The sequence below is a fragment of the Rhincodon typus genome, chromosome 36 (genome assembly GCF_021869965.1).
Source record: "Rhincodon typus isolate 14 chromosome 36, sRhiTyp1.1, whole genome shotgun sequence".
In the NCBI taxonomy this organism is placed as follows: Eukaryota; Metazoa; Chordata; class Chondrichthyes; order Orectolobiformes; family Rhincodontidae; genus Rhincodon; species Rhincodon typus.
In genome coordinates, this window is record NC_063367.1 from 17,176,365 (window position 1) to 17,197,716 (window position 21,352).

Sequence of the window (21,352 nt, forward strand, 5' to 3'; positions counted from 1 at the left end):
ATTTGGTGGTGGAAAAGTTGTTCGAATATTTGTGATAACACTTCGAGATAAATAGTGGATTTGGACTCTTGTGGTGCGGTGGTAGTGTCCCTACTCTAAGCGAGGAGGTCCAGGTTCAAGTCCCACCTGTTCCAGAGGCGTGTCATAACATCTCTGAGCAGGTTGATTGGAAAATATTGATAATATTGTAAATCTGTCAATAACTCTATCATCGAGAAGCGTATTAGTGTCATATTTCATACCCCACCACTGCTTTAGGAGTGAACTAATCCCTCAGCTGTTCCCAAATTTCCTCACGGACACTCCCACCCTGGATGATTCTCCCCACAAGAGCCCACTTCAATCACTAGGGACTTTGCTGTAGAAAGGAAGATTGTGAGGGATATCAGAGAAAGACTGGCACCAAACTAAATGGGCAGACATTAGGCAGAATGATCAAGAGCTCAATGAAATAAATATTTGTTGAAGAGGATCTAGAGGAAGAAAGAGAGAGAGGGAAAGACAGGCAGGAGGGAGGGGGAGAAAGGAGAGAAAGAGAGGGAGAAAAAGAGCTGGGGGGAGAACGAGAGAGGAAATAGGTGGAGAAAGAGAGACAGGGAGGGAAAGAGAAGAGAGAAGAAAGAAACAGTTTTGGGGAGACAGGGAGAGACAGAGATAGTGAGGTGAGGGGGGAAAGAGAGAGAGAGACAGAGAGAGAGAAAAAAAGAAAGAGGGAGTGACAGAGAGAGAAGGAGAGACAGAGAGAAGGAGAGACAGAGAGGGGTTGAGGGTGTGTATGTGTTTGTGAGACAGAGAGAGACAGAGACAGAGAGATGGAGGTGATAGAGAGAGAGGAGGGGAAAGAGAAAGAGAGAGAGAGAGGGAGAGAGATGAAAGACAGAGAGAGAGAAAGAGATGGACAGAGAGGGGGAGTGAACGAGAGAGAGAGAGGGGGGAGAGAGAGTGGGGGGTGGGGGAGAGAGAGAGAGAGACAGGGGGCGGGGGGGGTGGGAAGCGAGAGAGGGGGAGAGACAGCAGGGGAGAGGGTTAGATTGGTGACTCCAAAGCTCAGACAGCTGAGACACTATAGGATGGTTAATATTAGGGATGAAAAAGAGACACAGCGCACCAAGGATCCGTGTGGTAAACAACATCTTGGGTCTTGCCCCATTCTCCTAAAGTTCGTCAATGAGATCAAAACACCGTGAATCCCAGACATTGACTTAATAACCAGTAATCAGCGTTCTGTTTTACTCAATCAAGATGGATAGTGCAGGAAATCCTTTTGTGTTGCAATTTAATGCAAGTTAATGCGGGCTAACTCGACGCATAAATCCTCACGATAGTGACACTCTCCAGAAATGTAGAGAGCTCCCAGCCCTGTTAATAACACCGAGGCCAATACCATTTGACCCATCCGATAGCACAATACCAGGCTGTGATAAAGTAATTGTATATTAATGCAGATGTCTGATTTATGAATGGGGAGAACCAGGCTGCATTTTGTAATAGTTTATGAGCTTACTGACCGTGATTTCCCACGTGGAAATCAGAGGTGACTTTCAATGCTGCAGTAACTTCAACACAAAGCATTACTTTTAGAACATGCACACACCACCTTGGCTAGAAGGAGCTACGTCAGGAGTGAGACAACTCTTCCAAGTTCAAAGGAAACGGGATCTTGCTGTGTTATATCCCACAGATACCTCGAATTGACATGCTCATCACCATATCAACGCATGTGTAGAGGTTTCAGTGGGGACTCTAGAGTCATACAGCATGGCAACAGACCCTTCGGTCCAACCAGTCCATGGAAAACATTATCCCAAACTAATGTAGTCCCACCTGCCCCGCTCCTGGCCCATATCCCTCCAAACCTTTCCTATTCATGTACCGATCCAAATGTCCTTTAAACGTTGTAACTGTACCTACATCCACCACTTCCTCCGGAAGTTCATTCCACACATGAACCACCTTAGTGGCACAATGGTAGTGTCCCTACCTCTAAGCTACTAGAAAGCCAGATGTCGCATGACGCCAAGTTATAGCCTAACAGGTTAATTTGAAATCACAAACTTTCGAAGCGCTGCCCCTCCATCACCTGACAAAGGAGCAGCGCCCCGAAAGCTTGTGATTTCAAACAAATCTGTTCAACTACAACCTGGTATCACGTGACTTCTGACATTGTGCACCTGAATCCAACACCGGCACCTCTATCTGAGCTGGGAGGCTTGGGTTCAACCTGCTCCACAGGAGTGTCATAACATTTCTGATCAAAACATCTCTCAAAGTCTCAATCTCCAATTTAATATGGCTACTTGCAGCACGCCACACTGAGGCAAGCGTAGTTCACTTTGTAACTCAATTGCTTAGTATTAGCACACACACAGCAGGGCAGGGCTATTGTAATGTATGTAGTTACCAGGAGCTGTAATGAATGGATAGGCTATGGGGTTGGGTTGGGTTGGGATGTTCTTTGGAGAGGTCGGTGTGGATTCAATGGGCCGAATGGCCTGCTTCCACACTGTAGGGATTCTTTGATTCTATGAAATGTCTATCATATCGCTACTATCTGATCCACTTCTAGTTCCCATGTAACAGAGCTCAGCAGAAGTTACATCTCAGGTGGTGGACACATGGGAACACCCCCATTTACAGGCGTCCCTTCAAGTCACTCACTATCCTGACTTGGAAACATATCGCCATTCCTTCAGTGTCACTGGGTCAAAATCCTGAAATTTCCTCCCTAAAGGCATGGTGGTTCTACCTACAGCACATGGACTGCAGCAGTTCAAGAAGGTATATGGAGTTGGGCCATAGGTCAGCCATGATCCCATTGAATGGTGGAACAGGCTTGAGGAGCTGAATGGCCTCCTCCTGTCCCTTTTTCTTGTCAGCTATGAAAACCCTGCTGAAGGTATAAAACGTCTTCCTCAGGAGGCTAAGGAAATTTGGCATGGCCATAAGGACACTTACCAACTTTTACGGATACACCATAGACAACATACGATCTGGATGCATCATGGCTTAATGTAGCAACTGCTCTGCCCAGACTGTAAGAAACTACAGAGGGTTGTGAACACAGCCCAGTCCATCACACAAACCAGCCTTCCATCCATCGACACCAGCTACACTTCTCATTGCCACGGGAGGGCTGCCAACATCATCAAAGACCCCTCCAACCCGGTTATAATCTCTTCCAATCTCTTCCATCAGGCAGAAGATGCAAAAGCTTAAACACACGTACCAACAGGTTCAAGAACAGCTTCTTCCCCGCTGTTATTAGACTTTGAAATGGACCTCTCAAATTTCAAATCTAGTGTTGATCTTGCTTTGTGCATCTTCTCTGCAACCGTAACTTTATATTCCTCGCTCTGTCCAATCACCCTATGATCTTTGTATGTTATGAGCTGCCTGCACTGCACGCAAAACAAAACTTTTCACTGCACCTAGGTACATGTGACAATAATAAATCATATCAAATCAAATCAAATCATCTAGATTGCTACGTCTAGAGCTAATAATGACGGCAGAGCCAATCAGGATTCACAGCTGGGTTTGTTCATTAAAAAAAACTCCAGGTCCTTCCTATTCAATCATATCTGATAACAAATATCACATACTCACTGTGCAAGGCAGATACTTAGTATCAAATGCTTTATAACAAACTTTTCCTTTCTGTCATATTCCATATTTAGAATATTGGAGGATCATGGGATTGCTCACATGTGATCTCAAAAATAGTCGCCAGTTTGTGACCTCCGGTTTCCACACTGCCCGGTTAAGGTCATTAGTCTAAGTTGGCAAACCCAAGCAATTTGCCGTTACCCTTAAACCGGCAGAATTAAATAATGATAATGATAAGGGATTGTTATTTTACTTCAGAGACTTCCTTCCTCTCTCTTTTGTAGACTGCTTCACATCCAGAAGAAACAAAAGACTCCATCTTCCTCTCCTTCTTAGGCAGGTGCCCCTGGATCTAGGATGACCACTTCCACTCAGGCTCAATCACACAGAGGGGTGTATTTTGGAACTATGTATTGTTTAAAGGACGTTGTGTACTCTGCAATGTCTCAACATCACCTCTGCACATCCCTGACAAAGTTTCCTCATGTATTTGGTGCCTTCCTAAATGAGCTTCCTCCATTCTGATTGGTCACAAGTTAGGATCTCTCAGGGAGACTTTGAGGGCATTGCTGAGTTGTTTCCATTGGGAATCTCCAAACACAATCTACTTTGGGATCAATAAATGGACTGATAGGGTTAGAAGATAAGGATTGAGCAGAGGCTTGTGTGCAAAGTAAGTACCAGCATGGACCAGCTGGGCCATGCTGTATGTTTTACATAAAATACAGAGTAAAACTCCATCTACACTGTCCCCATCAAACACTCCCAGAACAGGGACAGCACAGGGTTAGATATAGAGTAAAGCTCCCTCTACCCTGTTCCCCATCAAACACTCCCAGGGCAGGGACAGCACAGGGTTAGATACAGAGTAAAGCTCCCTCTACACTGTCCACCATCAAACACTCCCAGAACGGGGGCAGCACAGGGTTAGACACAGAGTAAAGCTTCCTCTATACTAGCCCCCATCAAACACTCCCAGAACAGGGACAGCAGAGGGTTAGTTACAGAACAAAGCTCCCTCTATATTGTCCCCTATCAAACACTCTCAGGGCAGGGACAGTACAGTGTTAGATACAGAGTAAAGGTCACTGTATACTGTTCACATCAAACACTCCCTGGGACAGTGCAGGGAGAGTATGTAATAGTGACAGAGCAAAGTTTAATTCTGTGTCACTGTGACCCGTGCATCATTAAAATGAAACAAATAGGAAAATATATTCCAAGGCAAGATGATGGAAGCTGGAATAATAAACAGAGAATGCTGGAAATATCCAGCAGGTAAGACAATGCCTGTGGAAAACATTGAAAGATGTGACGCATTTGAGCAAGGAGGAGTGTGGGGAAATGGCAGAGGGGATGGACGACAAAGGAGAAGGTTACGATGGGGTGGAATGTAGCAGATAGGAGTTTAGACACAGAGTAAAGCTCTCTCTGCATTGTCCCCATCAAACATTGCCAGGACAGGGAGAGCATAGGGTTAGATAAGGAATAGTCCTGGGGCAGATCAGATGTCATCTTGTTGAATATTACAGCAGGCTTGCTGAGCCAAGTGGTCTAATTTTGTTCCTAATTCTTATGATCTCATGGAAAGTAAAGAAACAAAAACATTGTCCTGAAATTGCAGTGTGTGCCATCAGCAGATTTGTTCCCAATACTTGTTGGAAAATTTGGCAGCAGTGATTTTTTTCTTCTTCATTCTTTTATGGGATGAGGGCATCATTGGCAAGGCCTGAAGACCATCTGTAATCACCTTTCCAATGGGTCAGGAGTCACATCTACGCCAGACCAGGTAAAGATTGCAAATTTCCTTCCTAAAAGATATCTGTGGACCAGACAGGCTTTTGTAACAAAATTGATGACAGTGTTATGGTCACTGTAAGCAACCACATATTTTAATTTCCTTTTGGGCTCTAAAATGGTAAATGGAATTTGGACTGTTATATAGTTAAAAATACCAGGAAAAGAATTGCAATTAAAAGACTAACTGCCATGTGTGATGTTCATTTTAGTTTCACAAAAGTGGCCTAAATTTTGCAGCAGTGAGGTAGATATTTTAGAAGAGTGTTGATCATAGAATCTCTACAGTGTGGAAACAGGCCCTTCGGCTCAACAAGTCCACACCAATCCTCAGAGCATCCCACCCAGATCCATCCCCCATAACCCACCTACTCCACACATCCCTGAACACTATAGGCAATTTAGCATGGCCAATCTACCTACCCTGCACATCTTTGGACTGTGGGAGGAAACTGGAGCACCTGGAGGAAACCCACACAGACACAGGGGGAATGTGCAAACTCCACACAGACAGTTGCCTGAGGGTAGAATTGAACCTGGTCCCTGGCGCTGTGAGGCAGCAGTGCTAACCACTGAGCCACCCTTTTGTCAGAGTCTTTGAGTTTACGAAATACTGCCTAACAACAGCCTTTGGATTGATCCAGCAGCTACAGTTTGTTACTGACCTGCAAGTGCAGTGCACTCAGAGATATCCAGAAGCCAAGAGTCCGAATGCAAAAAAGGACCTAGATCTAGCCAATTGGCTACTGAATCGAAGCTCGACCATCACTTTGCAGATCATATCATGTTGCTATCATTTGAAAAAGTCAAAAGTACTATCAGAAGCAAGTCATTCCACCCTTGTGGCTTGGAACTTTGAACTACTGAATTTGTTCTCCCTGTCTGCATTTTTCTACCCATAACATTTGAGTCAAACCATTTGTTTTTGTCTGTCTTACTTTGTAAACGAATGTGCACTTGTGGTTTTTTATGTGGGTACAGCTTAAGTTGCTTTGTAATAATGAGTAAATCATTTTTGTTAACCATGTATTAAAGAATAAGTTTGGTTACAATAAACAGTTACTTGCTTACTAACAATGAAACCTGGTGTGAATTACTTTTGTCCTGTGTAGCAGTCAGTTAGGAAAATTGTGGAAATTGATCACTTTCTGGTTTCGCTAGGTAGTTACACACTTGTGATGGCTTGTGGAATAGTGGGGCTCAGTTACTGGCACACTGTTCCCAACTGAGCCATGATATCACCTCACTGATGATGAGCTCAGCTCAAAGGAACAAAGCGGTGTTTTCTCCAAATATCTTCTACTTTTTAAGAAAGACAGACTCAGAAAACACAACTCTGCAGGTGCGGAGAGGGAGAGAGAAAGAGAAACATTTTTGACAACACTTTTGTCAGAAATACCTCAAATTTTGTTTTGATTTATTTATTATGGGTACCCGCCCCCCGACCTCACTGCCACCGCCACCAACACCCCCCACCTCCCCCCCACCACCACCACCACCATTAACTTGCAATGCAAATTAGGAACTTTGCTCAAAAAAATTTTGAAACAGCAGGACCACTCTGAGAGAAGCAGTGGGGACATCAACAATTGTAGCCATCCAACACATGGGCCCATACACCATCCCTCCATTACTGGAGTGACCAGGGGAGGCAATGACCCAGTGGTATTATTGCTGGACTGTTAGCCAGAGACCCAGATAATGTTCTGGGGACCTGGGTTCAAATCCTGCCATGGCAGATGGTGGAATTTGAATTCAATAAATATCTGGAATTAACAATCTAATGATGATGTTGAATCCATTGCCGATTGTTGGAAAAACCCATCTGGTTCACTAATGTCCTGTAGGTCTGGCCTACATGTGACTACAGGCCCACAGCAATATGGTTTTAACTGCCCTCTGGGCAATAAATGCTGCCTAGCCAGCAACGCCCTCATCCCATGAATGAATAAATAAAAAAATAATTACTCAACATAGCTCATGAGAGAAATTCACGTATTTTCTGTCAACCTGTTTGGCAATGCCAGAGCTCAGTACTCACACTGTTGCGAAGGGTTGAGGCACCGAGCCATCACTGAGGGCTGGTATATCTGTCGCTCTATGCAGGATTATGCTAATAGATTCCTTGCCAGGCCTTGAAACGTGCTCCTCATTGGCTAGGGAAGACAGCGTTGCTTCAGTCATTCCAGGTGGTGTTTCTATGACCTAGATCAAACAGAACAGCATTAAACCCCTTAGGATATGGACATGTGCCCTTCACTCCCATCCCAGCATCACTGCTCCCTTTTACTAGGTCATCATGGCGGGTCATTCAGCCTATCGAATCCATTCCAATTCTCTGCAGAGTCAGAAACAGAAATTGCTGGAAAAGCACAGCAGGACTGGCAGCATCTGTGGAGAGAGATCAGAGTTAACGTTTGGCATTCCATGACCCTTCTGCAGAACTGACACTGCAGAGTCAAATTTCCTTTGGAAAGTAAAACAAAGTTGCTGGAAAAGCTCAGCAGGTCTGGCAGCATCTGTGAAGGTAAAAACAGAGTTAACGTTTCGGGTCCAGTGACCCTTCCTCAGAACTGAGCTTTTCCAGCAACTTCTCTTTTTGTTCCTGATTAACAGCATCCGCAGTTCTTTCGGGTTTCCTTTGGAAATTATTCATTGTCTCTGCTGCCTCGTTGTAGACAGCAAGATCTATATCATTCACTGCAGAAAAACATTGTTCCTCAGATTTCCCAGAATTTTACGTCTGTGTTCATCAGTCCTTGTATTATCAGCTAGTGGGAACAGTTATTTTCTTTTTGTCCAGCTTATGTATATCTGTCATAATCCTGAACACCTCTATCTGATCTCCCTCTTTGGCTAATGCTCCAAGGTAAACAACCCCAGCTTCTCTACAATAACCTTGTAGACAAATACGCCAAGGCAAAATTGATATGAACAACAAACTTATTGAACCACAGGAGAACTCCACAGTTGGACACCAAACCCTTCTGTCTATTTAAAAACAGATGCTTACAGTCTGGCCATTGAAATTGTAATTCAGCTCTGAGTGAAATCTTCAAGACTACCCTCCATATTTAAAAAAGGACTTAGCTTCCTTGCTGGGTCAGAATGGGGCACAGAGGAACCAGAAAGGATAAAAGATTGGTCTTTTTTAACTACCTCCCTCAAGTTTCCAACTTCATGCGCACCCTATCCAAATCTTTCAACATTTAATTTCTTCATCTCTGATACACAGCAACAGTACTGTCTACAAGATGCAGTGTAGCAACTCAACAAGTTCCCTCCAAACCTGCCAATGCTACCATCAAGAAGGACAAGGGCAGCAGATACATGGGAACACCGCCATCTGTAAATTCCCTCCAAACCACATACCATCCTGACTTGGAAATATATCGCCGTTCCTTCACTGTTGCTGGGTGAAAATCTTCAAACTCTGGCCCAAACAGCACAGTGGGGTGGCACTGTGGCTCAGTGGCTCAGTGGTTAGCACTGCTGCCTCACAGCGACGGGGACCTGGGTTCGATTCCAGCCTCGGGTGACTGTCTGTGCGGAGTTTGCACATTCTCCCTGTGTCTGCGTGGGTTTCCTCCGGGTGCTCCAGTTTCCTCCCACAGTGCAAAGATGTGCACGTTGGGCTGAATTGACCATGCTAAATTGTCCATAATGTTCAGGGTTGTGCAGGTTAGCTCGATTAACCATGGGAAATGCAGGGTTACAGGGATACAGTAGCAGGGGTGGGGGTTAGGTCTGGGTGGGATACTCCTCGCAGGGTCAGTGTGGACTCGATGGGCCACATGGTCAACTTTCACACTGTCGGGATTCTATGAACAGCACAGTGTATGCTACCTACAGCACAGGGACTGTAGTAGTCTTAGAAGGTAGCTCATTGCGAGCTCCTGAAGGGTAATGAGGAGATGGGCAATAAATCTTGGCCCAGGTACTTAAGACCATAAGAAGCAGGAACAGGAGTAGGCCATTCAGCCCATCAGCCTACTCTGCCATTAAATAGGATTTGTCATTCCTCAATCCACTTTCCTGACCTTTCCCTGTAATCCTCGATTCCCCTGCAGATAAAGAATCCATCTCAGCCTTCAATACACACAAGGACTATGCCCCATTAAAATCTCATGAAAAAATTTAAAAAACAGTTTCTGCTAGGGAAAGGCATTTTAAAAACAGGACCAAAGCATCTACAATATTGACAGAAGGTGTTCACTACCAGTAAAAGAAGAGGATTTTCATTGAAGATTATCTAGTTGCATTAATTTGTTTTCTTTATTCTTGAGCCCATGTCCCCAGCGCATTTGCCTTGGTCATAGAGTCATAGGGCTGCACAACATGAAAACAGACCCTTCAGTCCAACTCATCCATGCCGACCAGATATCCTAAATTAATCCAATCCCATCTGCCAGCATGTGGCCCATATCTCTCTAAATCCTTCCTATTTATATACCCATCCAGGTGCCTTTTAAATGTTGTAATTGTACCCATCTCTACCACTTTCTCTGGCAGCTCATTCCATACATGCACCATGCTCTGTGTGAAAAAGTTGCCCCTTAGGTCCTTTTTAAATCTTTACTCTATCACCTTAAATCTATGCTGTCTAGTTTTGGACTTCAGTACCCTGGGAATAAAGACCTTGGCTATTCACCCTATCCATGACTCTCATGATTTTATAAACCTCTATAAGGTTACCCTTCAGCCTCCAAGAAAAATAGCCCCAGCCTCTCCCTGTAGCTCAAACCCTCCAACCCTGGCAACATCCTTGTAAATGTTTTCTGTATCTTTCAAGTTTAACAACATCTTTCCTATAGCAGGGAGACCAGAATTCAATGCAGTATTCTAAAAGTAGTCTCACCTATGTTCTGTACAGCCACAACATGACCTCCCAACTTCCACAATCAATGTCTCTTGATTACTAAACCAGCAACAATGCCACTATGCCAACAACTCCCCATAGTATCTTGCACATCATCAATTGTCCCAAGGTGCTTCACAGCAGTATTTAGCAAAGAAAATTTGATACTTGAGCCACATGAGGAGATGTCAGGTCAGGTGACAAAAAGTTTGATCAAAGTGCTAGACTTTAAGGAGTGTCTCAAACGTGATAGAGAAGCTGAGAGATTTCGGGAAGGAATTGAAGAACTCTGCTATATTACAGCAAGGTTTCCTCTCACTAGTGAAGGAAGGCAGTGAACGAACTGTGAGACACTTTCCCAACTGGAGTGTTCGATTTCCCAATTGTTCTGTCTTTGATTACAAGAGGCTGGCAACCGATCTATGATCACTACATTTGATTGGTTATGTCTGGGTGTGGACACTGAGCAAAATAAATGAACTCCACAGAAGCTACTGGGGGCTGACCTATAAGCATGAGGGCAGATATTTTGTGATTGTAGAGATCTTTTAAAACTCTTTAAAATAGATAAAACCTGTCGCATATTTAGACATCTCCGCAATGCTCTGAAATATAAAAGATACACAAAACTAGGAAGTTAAATATCCAAATGTTCAGACAGGAATGGTCCATTCACATGGGAGCTTCCTGTTAAAATGCAGAAGAGCTTTTCGGAGCAGTAGCAGTGTCTAAGCTGACACATCACTGCAGGCCCAAGATTATTGGGTTTGTTCAGTGTTTAGGATCAGATCTCAAGGCTGAGAGAGAGCTGAAAGCCATGCTCTTGTACACAGAATAAAACAAAGAACTGCCGATGCTGGAGATCTGAAACAGAAACAGAAATTGTTGGTGAAACTCAGCTGTTCTGAGGAAAGAATTGAAACGTTAAATCTGCTTTCTTCCAAAAGATGCTGCCAGACCTGCTAAGTTTCGCCAGTAATTTCTGTTTTTGTCTCTTGTACGGAGTTGCCGTAGGCCATATAGACACAGACCACTGATTTGTCAAGCACATCATCCACTCAAAACCACATTTGTTCCTAAAATGCATAACTTTCTGTTTAAATGCTAAACACAGCAGACTTCAGTGCTTTGATTATCCATTTACATAAAGGGATCGTTGATGAATGCATTAAACTGCCTAGAGACAGTCTCAATTATGACTCAAATACTTAATAATAACCTTCATCTCCAGAAACATGTTGGTATTGAGTGAACACACAGGAAAGCAAAATAATAAACCACATACACACACATAATTGGAGTCTCAAGGTCAGCCGCTTGCTGGAGAGATTATTGAAAGCTTCAACTGCACATACAGATGTGTGCCAGCCCTCTGCAACAGAACCATAAGAAATCGCCAGACACAATGTTCCAATTAAATTGGCGACAGAGAATCGGTGGAGTCACAATGATGGCTGCCTCAGTATAATCCTGTGCCAGGGAATGGTGCCTCTCTGTTCCAGAGGTTCAGCGGGGACTAACTTCACAGCTTTTATTTTATGGATTCTTTCCTGGGATGTAGGCATTGCTGGCAATGTGGGCATCTGTTCCCTATCTTAATTGCCCTCAAACAGGGCCATTTCAGAGGGCAGTTAACAGGCCAGCACATTGCTGTGCATCTGGAGTCACGTATAGGCCAGACCAGATAAGGATGTCAGATTTCCTTTCTAAAAGGACATTGGTGAGCTTGATGGTTCTTTCACAAAACAGCAAGACCAGGTCATGGTCGGGAGCTGGAGGGGCATATAGGGATGGTAAGCAGTGGGCAGGGAGATTCCATCAAACAATCAGAGCCACATAATCTCATCCGCAACTTTTGATTGCCTAGAGATAGTGGGACAGGTGTAATAGACATAGAAATATAGAAGATAGACCATAAGACCATAATGCATGAGAGCAGAATTAGGCCATTCATTCCATCAAGTCTGCTCCACCATTCAATTATCGCGGATATGTTTCTCAACCCCATTCTCCTGCCTTCTCTCCATAATCCTTGATCCCATTACCAATCAAGAATCCATCTCGTTCTTAAATACAGCCAATGGCTTGGCCTCCACAGCCTTCTGTGTAAATGAGTTTCACAGATTAACCACAGACAATAGGAATAACAGCAGGCCTTTCAGCCCTTCGAGCCTGCTCTGCTACCTAATTTGATCATGGCCAATCGTCCTAACCAGTCCCCTGTTCCTGTTTCCTCCCATTAATCCCTATAGCCCCAAGAACCAAACTTAACTTCTTCTTGAAGACATTAAATGTTTTGGTCTCGCCTGCTTTCTGTGGCAGTGAATTCCAGTCTTTGGGTTAAGAAGTTTCTCCTCATCTCAGTCCTAAATGACCTACCCTGAATCCTTAGACGGAGACCTTGGTTCTGGACTCCCAGGTCATCAGAAACATCCTTCCTGTGTTTACCATGTCTAGTCCTGTTGGAATTTTACAAGTTCCTATGAGAACCCCTTCAGAGAAGAACTTTGTTTTATCTGTCTTTGATATTCCCAGAATTGGTCTTCCATTTTGTAATCTGCTTTTCCATCCCTCGCAAGAGACCGCATGGTTTTGTTCAGGAGTGGGGAGTGTATAAACGATGATACACTGGGATGACAGTTGGGTAGGACAAGTTAGATGAGCCAGAAAGACTTTTTTGTTTAATGTTCCTAGATTAATGTTTAATGTTCCTGCTCCACACTTCAATGGCCGGTCTTTCTATCTTAATCTCTACTTTTCTGCCCATTCCCCACATCTTTTGATTTCCCAGAGATATTCTATCAATTCCAACCTTAAATATATTCAATGATGGGGCACCCTCAACCCTCTGAAGTGAAGAGTTCACAACATTCACAACCCTTCGAGTGAAATTTCTCCCCACCTCAGTGCCAAATGATCAAACCCTTACCCTCAGATGGTGCCCTGCATTTTAAAACCTAGTAAAAGTTTGCGAGTGGCAACATTTAGTCCAATTTGTCTCGGATCCTTCAAAATTGGAGCTCAAATACTCCTAATATATTCATTTCCAAGTATTAATCAGTCTCTCAGTGTCTACCCTGCCAAATGCTTTCAGTTCGCAATTCTTCTAAACTCTAGGGAATACAGACCCAATTTACTCAGCCTCCCATTCCAAGGATGAATGTAATGAGACTATGTCCAATCCAAATCTATCCTTCTTTAAATATGGAGCCCATAAATGCAAACATTGCTCCAGTGCTCCCCCATTAGACCAGAAATTGACCAAGATCGGAAACACTGGAGGGGAGCTGACTGGGCGATTGGAGTTTCTTAGCTGCACTGGGCAAAGAGTCACAAAATAGTGGCACAGGAATGCCTTTAATGTTACAGCATTGTGACCCTCTGATATAGACATTTCATTCACTAAGCAGACATCCAGATTTATAATGAAAAATAGATGGCACAAGAAGTGATAACAGTGGGTAAAGATTTGTAGACAGAAAGTGCAGACAAGTATAATATAAACATAATTGGCAACGAATAAAATTTAGATAAAATTGTTAGTTAACTATTATTTAATGTCATTGTTGGAATATAAACATGACTCATGTAAGTGTTAACACCAAGTGTAGCAATGCTGTAATATTCCATCGTCCAACAATGAAACGTCAAAATGGTTAATAGTTACAGCTTGATAATACCGCAATGTAAATAATACCAATAAACACAGAATCACAGAACTGTTACAGTGCAGGAAAAGGCCATTCAATCCATCATATCTGTACTAGCTCCGTAAGCATTCTGACTTCGTGCATTCTCCTGTTTTTTTCCCATTATCCAAAACATTGTTTCTCTTTAAAAAAAACTATCCAGTGCCCCTCTTCAATGCCTCAACTGACCTGCCTCCACTACATTTCCAGGCAATGTATTCCACACCCTAACCTCTCGCTGTGTAAAACAGCTCCTTCTCACTCACATTTGCTACTTTTACAAAGCATTTTAAAACAGCGGGAATGAATTTTTCCCCATCTACTCTGTCCTCACCCCCTCATATTTGGAAAAATCTCTCCACTCCAAGAAAAGCAATCCCAACATCTCCAATCTAGCCTCATAAGTAGAGTTTCTCATCGCTGAAACCATTCTCGTAAATCTCTCATAGTCATACAGCACAGAAACAGACCCTTTGGTCCAACCAGTCCATGCCAAACATAATCCCAAACTAAACTAGTGCCACTTGCTTGCTCCTGGCCCATATCCCTCCAAACCTTTCCTATTCATGTACTTATCCAAATGTCTTTTAAATGTTGTAATTGTGCCCATATCCACCACTTCCTCTGGAAGTTCATTCCACACTCAAACCACCCTTTGGGTAAAGAATTTGCCCCTCATGCCTTTCTTAAATCTCTCTCCTCTCACTTTAAAAATATGCCCCCTAATCTTAAAATCCCCCATCCTATGGAAAAGACACCTACCATTAACCTTATCTATACCCCTCATGATTTTATAAACCTCTACAAGGTCACCTCTCAACCTCCTGTGTTCCAGTGAAAAAAGTCCCAGCATATCTAACCTTTTTTTAAAACTCAAACCTTCCATACCTGGCAACATCCTGATAAATCTCTTCTGAACCCTCTCCAGCTGAATAATATCTTTCCTATAACCAGATGACCAGAACTGGACACAGTATCCCAGAAGAGGCCTCACCAACATCCTGTTGTGTGGCATTGTATCAAGTACTTTTGGAAATCCATGTTCACAATATTAACAGCACTGCCCTCATCAAACCCCCTCTGCTACCTCTCCAATAGCTCTAGCTGTAGTTAGACATGATTTTGCCTTAACAAATCCAAATTGATTCTTCCAAATTAATGCATGTTTTTCCATGGGACGAGTAATGTTATTCTGAATAATAGTTTCTAGAAGTTATCCCACCACTGGAGTTGAACAGACAGGTCAATAATTGCTGGGCTTATATTTACAAGCCTTCCTATCATTCAGAAGTAGAACAGAACCATAAATGCATAGATGACAGCGTCTTTCCCTCTCGAATGGTTTCATTATTGTTGCCAGTTGTTTGTCCGCTGGGTTAGGTGGATTAAGATTACACAGATTTCTGATCCTATTAGCAATACTCAAATTCCAGGCACAGACGGTCCAGTGCTCGTTATTTTACAGAAACTCTAACTGTCTCTAAAGTTCCTTTAACAAAAGTGATCTTGGCTTTGACCCTGTACCTAACTGATGTGGACTTTCTTGCTGGCTTCCAGCTGCGGCTCAATGCCAGTGAGTCATGGGTTTAGGCCCCACTCTAACCCTTGATCACATAGTCTGGGCTGACACAGCACTGTTGCACTGAGAGTGTGCTGTGATGTCGATAGTGTCTTCTTTCAGATGTGGTGCTAATTTAAGGCCCTGCTCACTGTCTCAGGTAGGTGTGAGAGACTCAATAGAAGACAGATGGACTCCTCCCTAATAGCCTGACCAACATTCATCTCTAAACTAGCAACACAAGAACAGATGACATTACTTTGGTGTTGTTGGGATCTTGCTGTGTGCACATTTTTCTGCATTACAACAATGGCAGTACATCATTGCTTTGGTAGTTCTGAGGTCAAAGGCAGAATATAAATACACCTCCCTTCCTTCCCATGTAGCTGCCCCACGATTAGGCAAGGCAGGAATTAAATTGGCACCAACAGCAAAAACAGAAATTGCTGGAAAAGCTCAGCAGGTCTGGCAGCACCTGTAGAGAGAAATCAGAATTAACGTTGCAGTTGGAGTGACCCTTCCTCAGAACCGTATTCCCTGTTTTTGCTTGTGATTTACAACATCTGCAGTTCTTTCGGTTTTTATTAAATTGGCACCGTTCACCGGACTTTAAGTTTTCAAAAATGTCGTCAATGCCCCTTTAACGCTCTTTAAAAGATGTGACGACCCAGTTGAAGCTTGAGAACTAAAGAAAACCTTGTGGGACCAATTGATAGAGTTCATAGCCAAGAGGCATAATCGCCCACAAATCTGATCCACTAATGGTAACTATATTTTTTAAAATTTCTTCATGGGATGAACCAGCAAGGCCATTTGTTCCCCATCCTTAATGGCCCCTGAGTGGTGTAGAATGCTGTAAGAGGGTAGGTAGGAGTTGCTGACAGTCTGAAGTCTCATATCGCCCAGACTGGGCAAGGATGGCAGATTGACCTCCCTCTAAAGGGGCTTTTACAACAATCAAGTTGGCATCACCAAAATTAGCTTGATATTCCTCAGCAATTAATCTTAAATTGATTAAATAGAGTCATAGAGATGTACAGCGCAGAAACAGACCCCAAATATGGGGCTTCAAACTCATTTTCCCGCAGCAGTAGCCTTGGTCTCTGAGTGAGTAGGTCCAGTAATGTTACCATTCTGCCATCATCAGGTGGCATGGTAGCTCAGTGGTTAGCACTGCTATCTCACAATGCCAGGGATCTGGGTTTGATTCTGGGTGACTGTCTGTGTGGAGTTTGCATGTTTTCCCTGTGTGTGTGTACGTGTGCGGGTTTGCTCCAGTTTTCACCCACAGTCCAAAGCTGTACAGGCTAAGTGGATTAGCCACGGGAAATGCAGGGATTGGGTGGGATGCTCAATGGAGGGTCAGTGTGGACTCAATGGGCCAAATGGCCTCCTCCCACACTGTAGGAATTCTATGACCTCCTCTGGGACTGCATTTTGTGGTACCACCTATAGAGCTGACTACTTCAACGAACTCATTTCCTCACACGTAGCGTCGTGTCTCACTTTGGATCGATTTCGTTTCCAAGCTCGCTGACATTTACGGTTCCGAAAGGTTTACATTTGATTTTCCTCACTCAGAATTTCAACAAACGGTGACTTAGGCCATCACCCTGGGCCACGAAAAACAATTACAGACAAAGATGGAATATTCATCAGCAAGGAGGTATTCAAGCACGTCCAAACAAAAATGGGGTCATCTGAGATTTCCAAGCTGAACCTACTGAATAATTCAATGATGCCCAGAGCTGTCGTGGAAGAAACCAAAAACTTCCAATAGACCTAAAAAAAATACACACGACCATGTCACCCAACGCACTGTATTTTGTTTAGAATGCAAACCAGTTTGACATTTTGCAACATACAGAACAGCATCAGTAATTGGCAGGTAGGTCTGTGGCCATGAAATGGTCCAAATGGCAATTACAGTCATAGAGTCATACAGACATCACGGAAACAGGCCCTTCGGTCCAACTCATTCATGCCGACCAGATATCCTAGATAAATCTAGTCCCATTTGCCATCATTTCCCCTATGTCCCTCTAAACCCTTCCTATTCATATACCCATCCAGATGCCTTTTAAATGTTGTAATTGTAACATGCCTCCACACCTCCTCTGGCAATTCATTCCATACTCGCACCACCCCCTGAGGTTCCTTTTAAATCTTTCCCCTCTAGTTTTGAACTCCCCTACTACCCTGGGGAAAAGACCTTGTCTACTTACCCTATCCTCGCTCCTCATGACTTTATAAACCATTGTTTCTTGATCATACCAGTTTTTAATGCTTTTCCTGAGAATTGTTGTACCACCAAGGTGGAGAACCCTCTGCAGTGATTAGCTTCTCAACCGCTGTAACTGGTTACACTGTCAAAAGATGCAATCACATCTTCGCTTTCCGTAAACAAAGTCAGTTGTGTCATGTTCTGTGTTGAATTACATGGGTCAGTTCACTATTGATCCTCCCTGTGCCCTGGTTAATCCTGGGTGTAGGTTCTGAGAACAGTAATCATACCGGTAGCGGCTCTCACTGGCGTATCATTCCTCTGCGTGCAAAGTAGGACCAGCAGCTTTCAGTGACAGCATTTCCTCTCCAGTGCAGGCAATAATCTAACCAATCAAGAAAAGGATAATATCACTGGGAAAGCGATGGCCTAGTTGCATTATTGCTGGACTGTTAATCCAGACACCCCCAGGTAATGTTCTGGGGACCCTGGCTCAAATCCTGTCATGGCAAATGGTGGAATTTGAATTCAATAAAAATCTGGAATTAAGAGTCTAATGATGACCATGAATCCATTGTCAATTGTTGGAAAACCTATCTGGTTCACTAATGTCCTTTAGGGAAGGAAACTGCCATCCTTACCTGGTCTGGCCTACATGTGACTCCAGACCCACAGCAATGTTATTGATTCTGAGCTGCCCTCTGGGAAATTACCATAAAATCCCAACAGTGTGGAATTAGGCCATTTGGTCCATTGAGTCCACACCAACCATCACACCAAAACCCACCCCTGTATCCCTCCATTTCCCATCGCTAACCCACCTAGCCTGCACATCTCTTTGGACACTATGGGCAACTTAGCCTGGCCAATCTACCTAACCTGCATATCTTTGGACTGTGGGAAGAAACTGGAGTACCTGGAGGAAACCCACGCAGACACAGGGAGAGCGTGCAAACTTCACACAGACAGTCAGCTGAGGCTGGAATCAAACCCGGGTCCCTGGTGCTGTGAGGCAGTAGTGCTAACCACTGAGCCACCCAGTTAGGGATGGGCGATGAGAGGGTGACGCCCACATCCTGGATGAATGAAAAAAAATCAGCCCAACAAAAATGAAAGAACTACTTTCCTGCTTTATGTTTAAAACAGTTCGCCATTACCTTCTCTAACACTTTATAATATACAACTCTCTCCAATCTCTCATTGGGTCTGCACCACCATTCGATTGTGGTTGAAATGCTTCCCAACCCCATTCTCCCGTCTTCTCCCTGTAACTCTTGATCCCCTTACAAATCAAGAACCTCTGTCTTAAATACACTCAACGACATGGCCTCCACAGCCTTCTGGGGCAATGAATTCCATAGATTAAACACCTTCTGGCAAAGAAATTCCTCCTCATCTCAGTTCTAAAGAGTAGTCCCTACACTCTGAGGCTGGTCCTATGGGTCCTAACCTCTCCCACTAGTAGAAACATCTTCTCCATGTCCACTCTATCCAGGCCTCTCAGTATTCTGTAATCCATCACCGGCAGACAGGCTTTTGAGCTCTCTAAACCATAATCATTAAAACTTTCTCCCTTCAATTTTCTACTTGCCCCCTCCTATTCTCAGGATGAGGATGTTGCTGGCTGGGCCAGTATTTATTGCTCATCCCTAATTCCCAGAGGGCAGTTAAGAGTCAACCACATTGCCGTGTGGGTCTGGTGTCACACGTAGGCCAGACCAGGTAAGGACAGTAGATTTCCTTCCCTAAAAATGTCAGGTAGGTTTTCTTCCCAACAATCATTTCACAGTCATCATTAGACTCTTAAATCCAGACTTTTATTGAATTTAAATTCTACTATCTGGCAGGATTTGAATCTGGATCATTGGCATGTGACCTCAGTCTCAGATTAATAATCTAGTGATAATACCACTAGGCCACCACATCTACCTCTTTATTCTTTGTCACCTCTCCCTATTTAACTCCGTTTCAGATTGCAGATCCCGTCTGCTTTTATGCAAAACTTTGGGATATTTTTCATTGCTCAGTTATATATTTTGGAGGGTCATCTCATTTCTGTTCAGGTTGTTTTGCTGAGTCTCAGCACATTTTGTTTCGGTCCTCTTAAACTTCATCACCTAAATCCTCCAGCGAGGCTTTTGCTAATGAGTGCGCAACTTCATCAAATGTTGGAGTGCTCTGAGCAACCCTATTCTTCACCTCATTATTAGTTACCATTAGTGCGCACATCTATCGCAACACTTGGTGCATTGTACAACAGGGCTTTAAACTCTCCACACAGGAGGAAATCATCTCTCCAAGGACATCTGTGTGAAAATACAATCTGCCCGAGTGTTAATGAAACAAAGATTGAAGTGCTCTGTGGCAAATTAGCTAGTCAGATGGTTCTATCTATCTGCTGATTGCTCGGGGCTGACTGAACACCATCAACAGATGGAACAAATCCAAACTGGTGTCTTAGGGAGATTCCATTTTCACTCTGACTGTGTTGCTTCTGTGTGTGTGTGTGTTCAGGCCCACTTTACCGACCACATGAACACATGCTGAGGAAACATCCGTCCAATTTTTACAACCCTATTAAACACCGTGCTAATTAACCAGGTATACAGCAGTGCAAAACTGGCAAGAAAACCCTCCTGGGTTACATTTTTGCCAGGGCACTTGCTCCTGAAAGCAAAAATAAACCCTCTGCTTACTGCATGAATGTGAGTCTAAGGGAGTGTCTGTGTTGCTGTGAATGTGACTGTGCATCTTGACATGTGACTGTGTTAATCAGGAGTGACTCTGTGTACCTCTGTCTGGGAGAGGGTATTTTTACATGTGACTACATATGTAGGGGGTAATTCAGTGTGCGTGTGGGGCTGGGAGAATGTGTGTTTCTTTACATGTGACTGCATGTATTGGGGGTAGCTCTGTGTGTGTGTGTGTGTGTGTGTGTGTGGTGTGTGTGTCTGTGTGTGTGCATCTGTGTGTGTGTGGTGTGTGTGTGTGTATATGTATGTTTGTGTGTGTGTATGTGTGTGTGTGTGGTGTGTGTGTGTGTGTTTGTGTGCAGTGTGTGTGTATGTGGTGTGTGTGTGTGGGTGTGTATATGTATGTTTGTGTGTGTGTGTATGTGTGTGTGAGTGTGGTGTGTGTGTCTGTGTGTGCGCGGTGTGTGTGTGTGTGTGTGTGTGTGACTGTCTGGGAGAATGTGTATATTTTTGCATGTGACTGTGTGAAGGGGTAATTCTGTGTGTGTGTGTGTGTGTGCGTGTCTGTCTGTGTGTGTGACTGTCTGGGAGAATGTGTCTACCTTTACATGCGACTGTGTGTAGGGGGTAATTCTCTGTGCATGTGTCTGTCTGTCTGGGTGTACGTATGGCTCTCTGCATGTGTGCCTGTCAGTCTGTGTATACCCGTGTGACTCTGTGTGTGTGTGTGCCAGTGAGTGATTGTGCATGTAACTGACAGTCTATGTCTGCCTGTGCTTCTGAAAGCACTACACACACAGACGCATACACACACACAAACATACATATACACAGACACACACACACATACACACCACATACACACACACAAACATACATATACACACACACACACACACACACCGCATACACACACACAAACATACA

General features: G+C 43.8%; 2 protein-coding genes across 4 annotated transcripts in view; one reads left to right on the forward strand and one right to left on the reverse strand.

The window, feature by feature from the left end:
• LOC109929142 (dual oxidase 2-like) overlaps positions 1–21,352 on the forward strand; it is a 702,670-nt gene that overhangs the window by 482,889 nt on the left and 198,429 nt on the right. The window lies entirely within an intron of this gene.
• The window catches only part of ccdc33 (coiled-coil domain containing 33), a 280,780-nt gene that overhangs the window by 198,066 nt on the left and 61,362 nt on the right, over positions 1–21,352 (reverse strand). For both annotated transcript variants that reach the window (XM_048617213.1, XM_048617212.1), the window contains exon 5: positions 7,445–7,608. In XM_048617213.1, the coding sequence (XP_048473170.1) occupies positions 7,445–7,608 (164 nt within the window). The remainder of the gene's footprint in view (positions 1–7,444; positions 7,609–21,352) is intronic.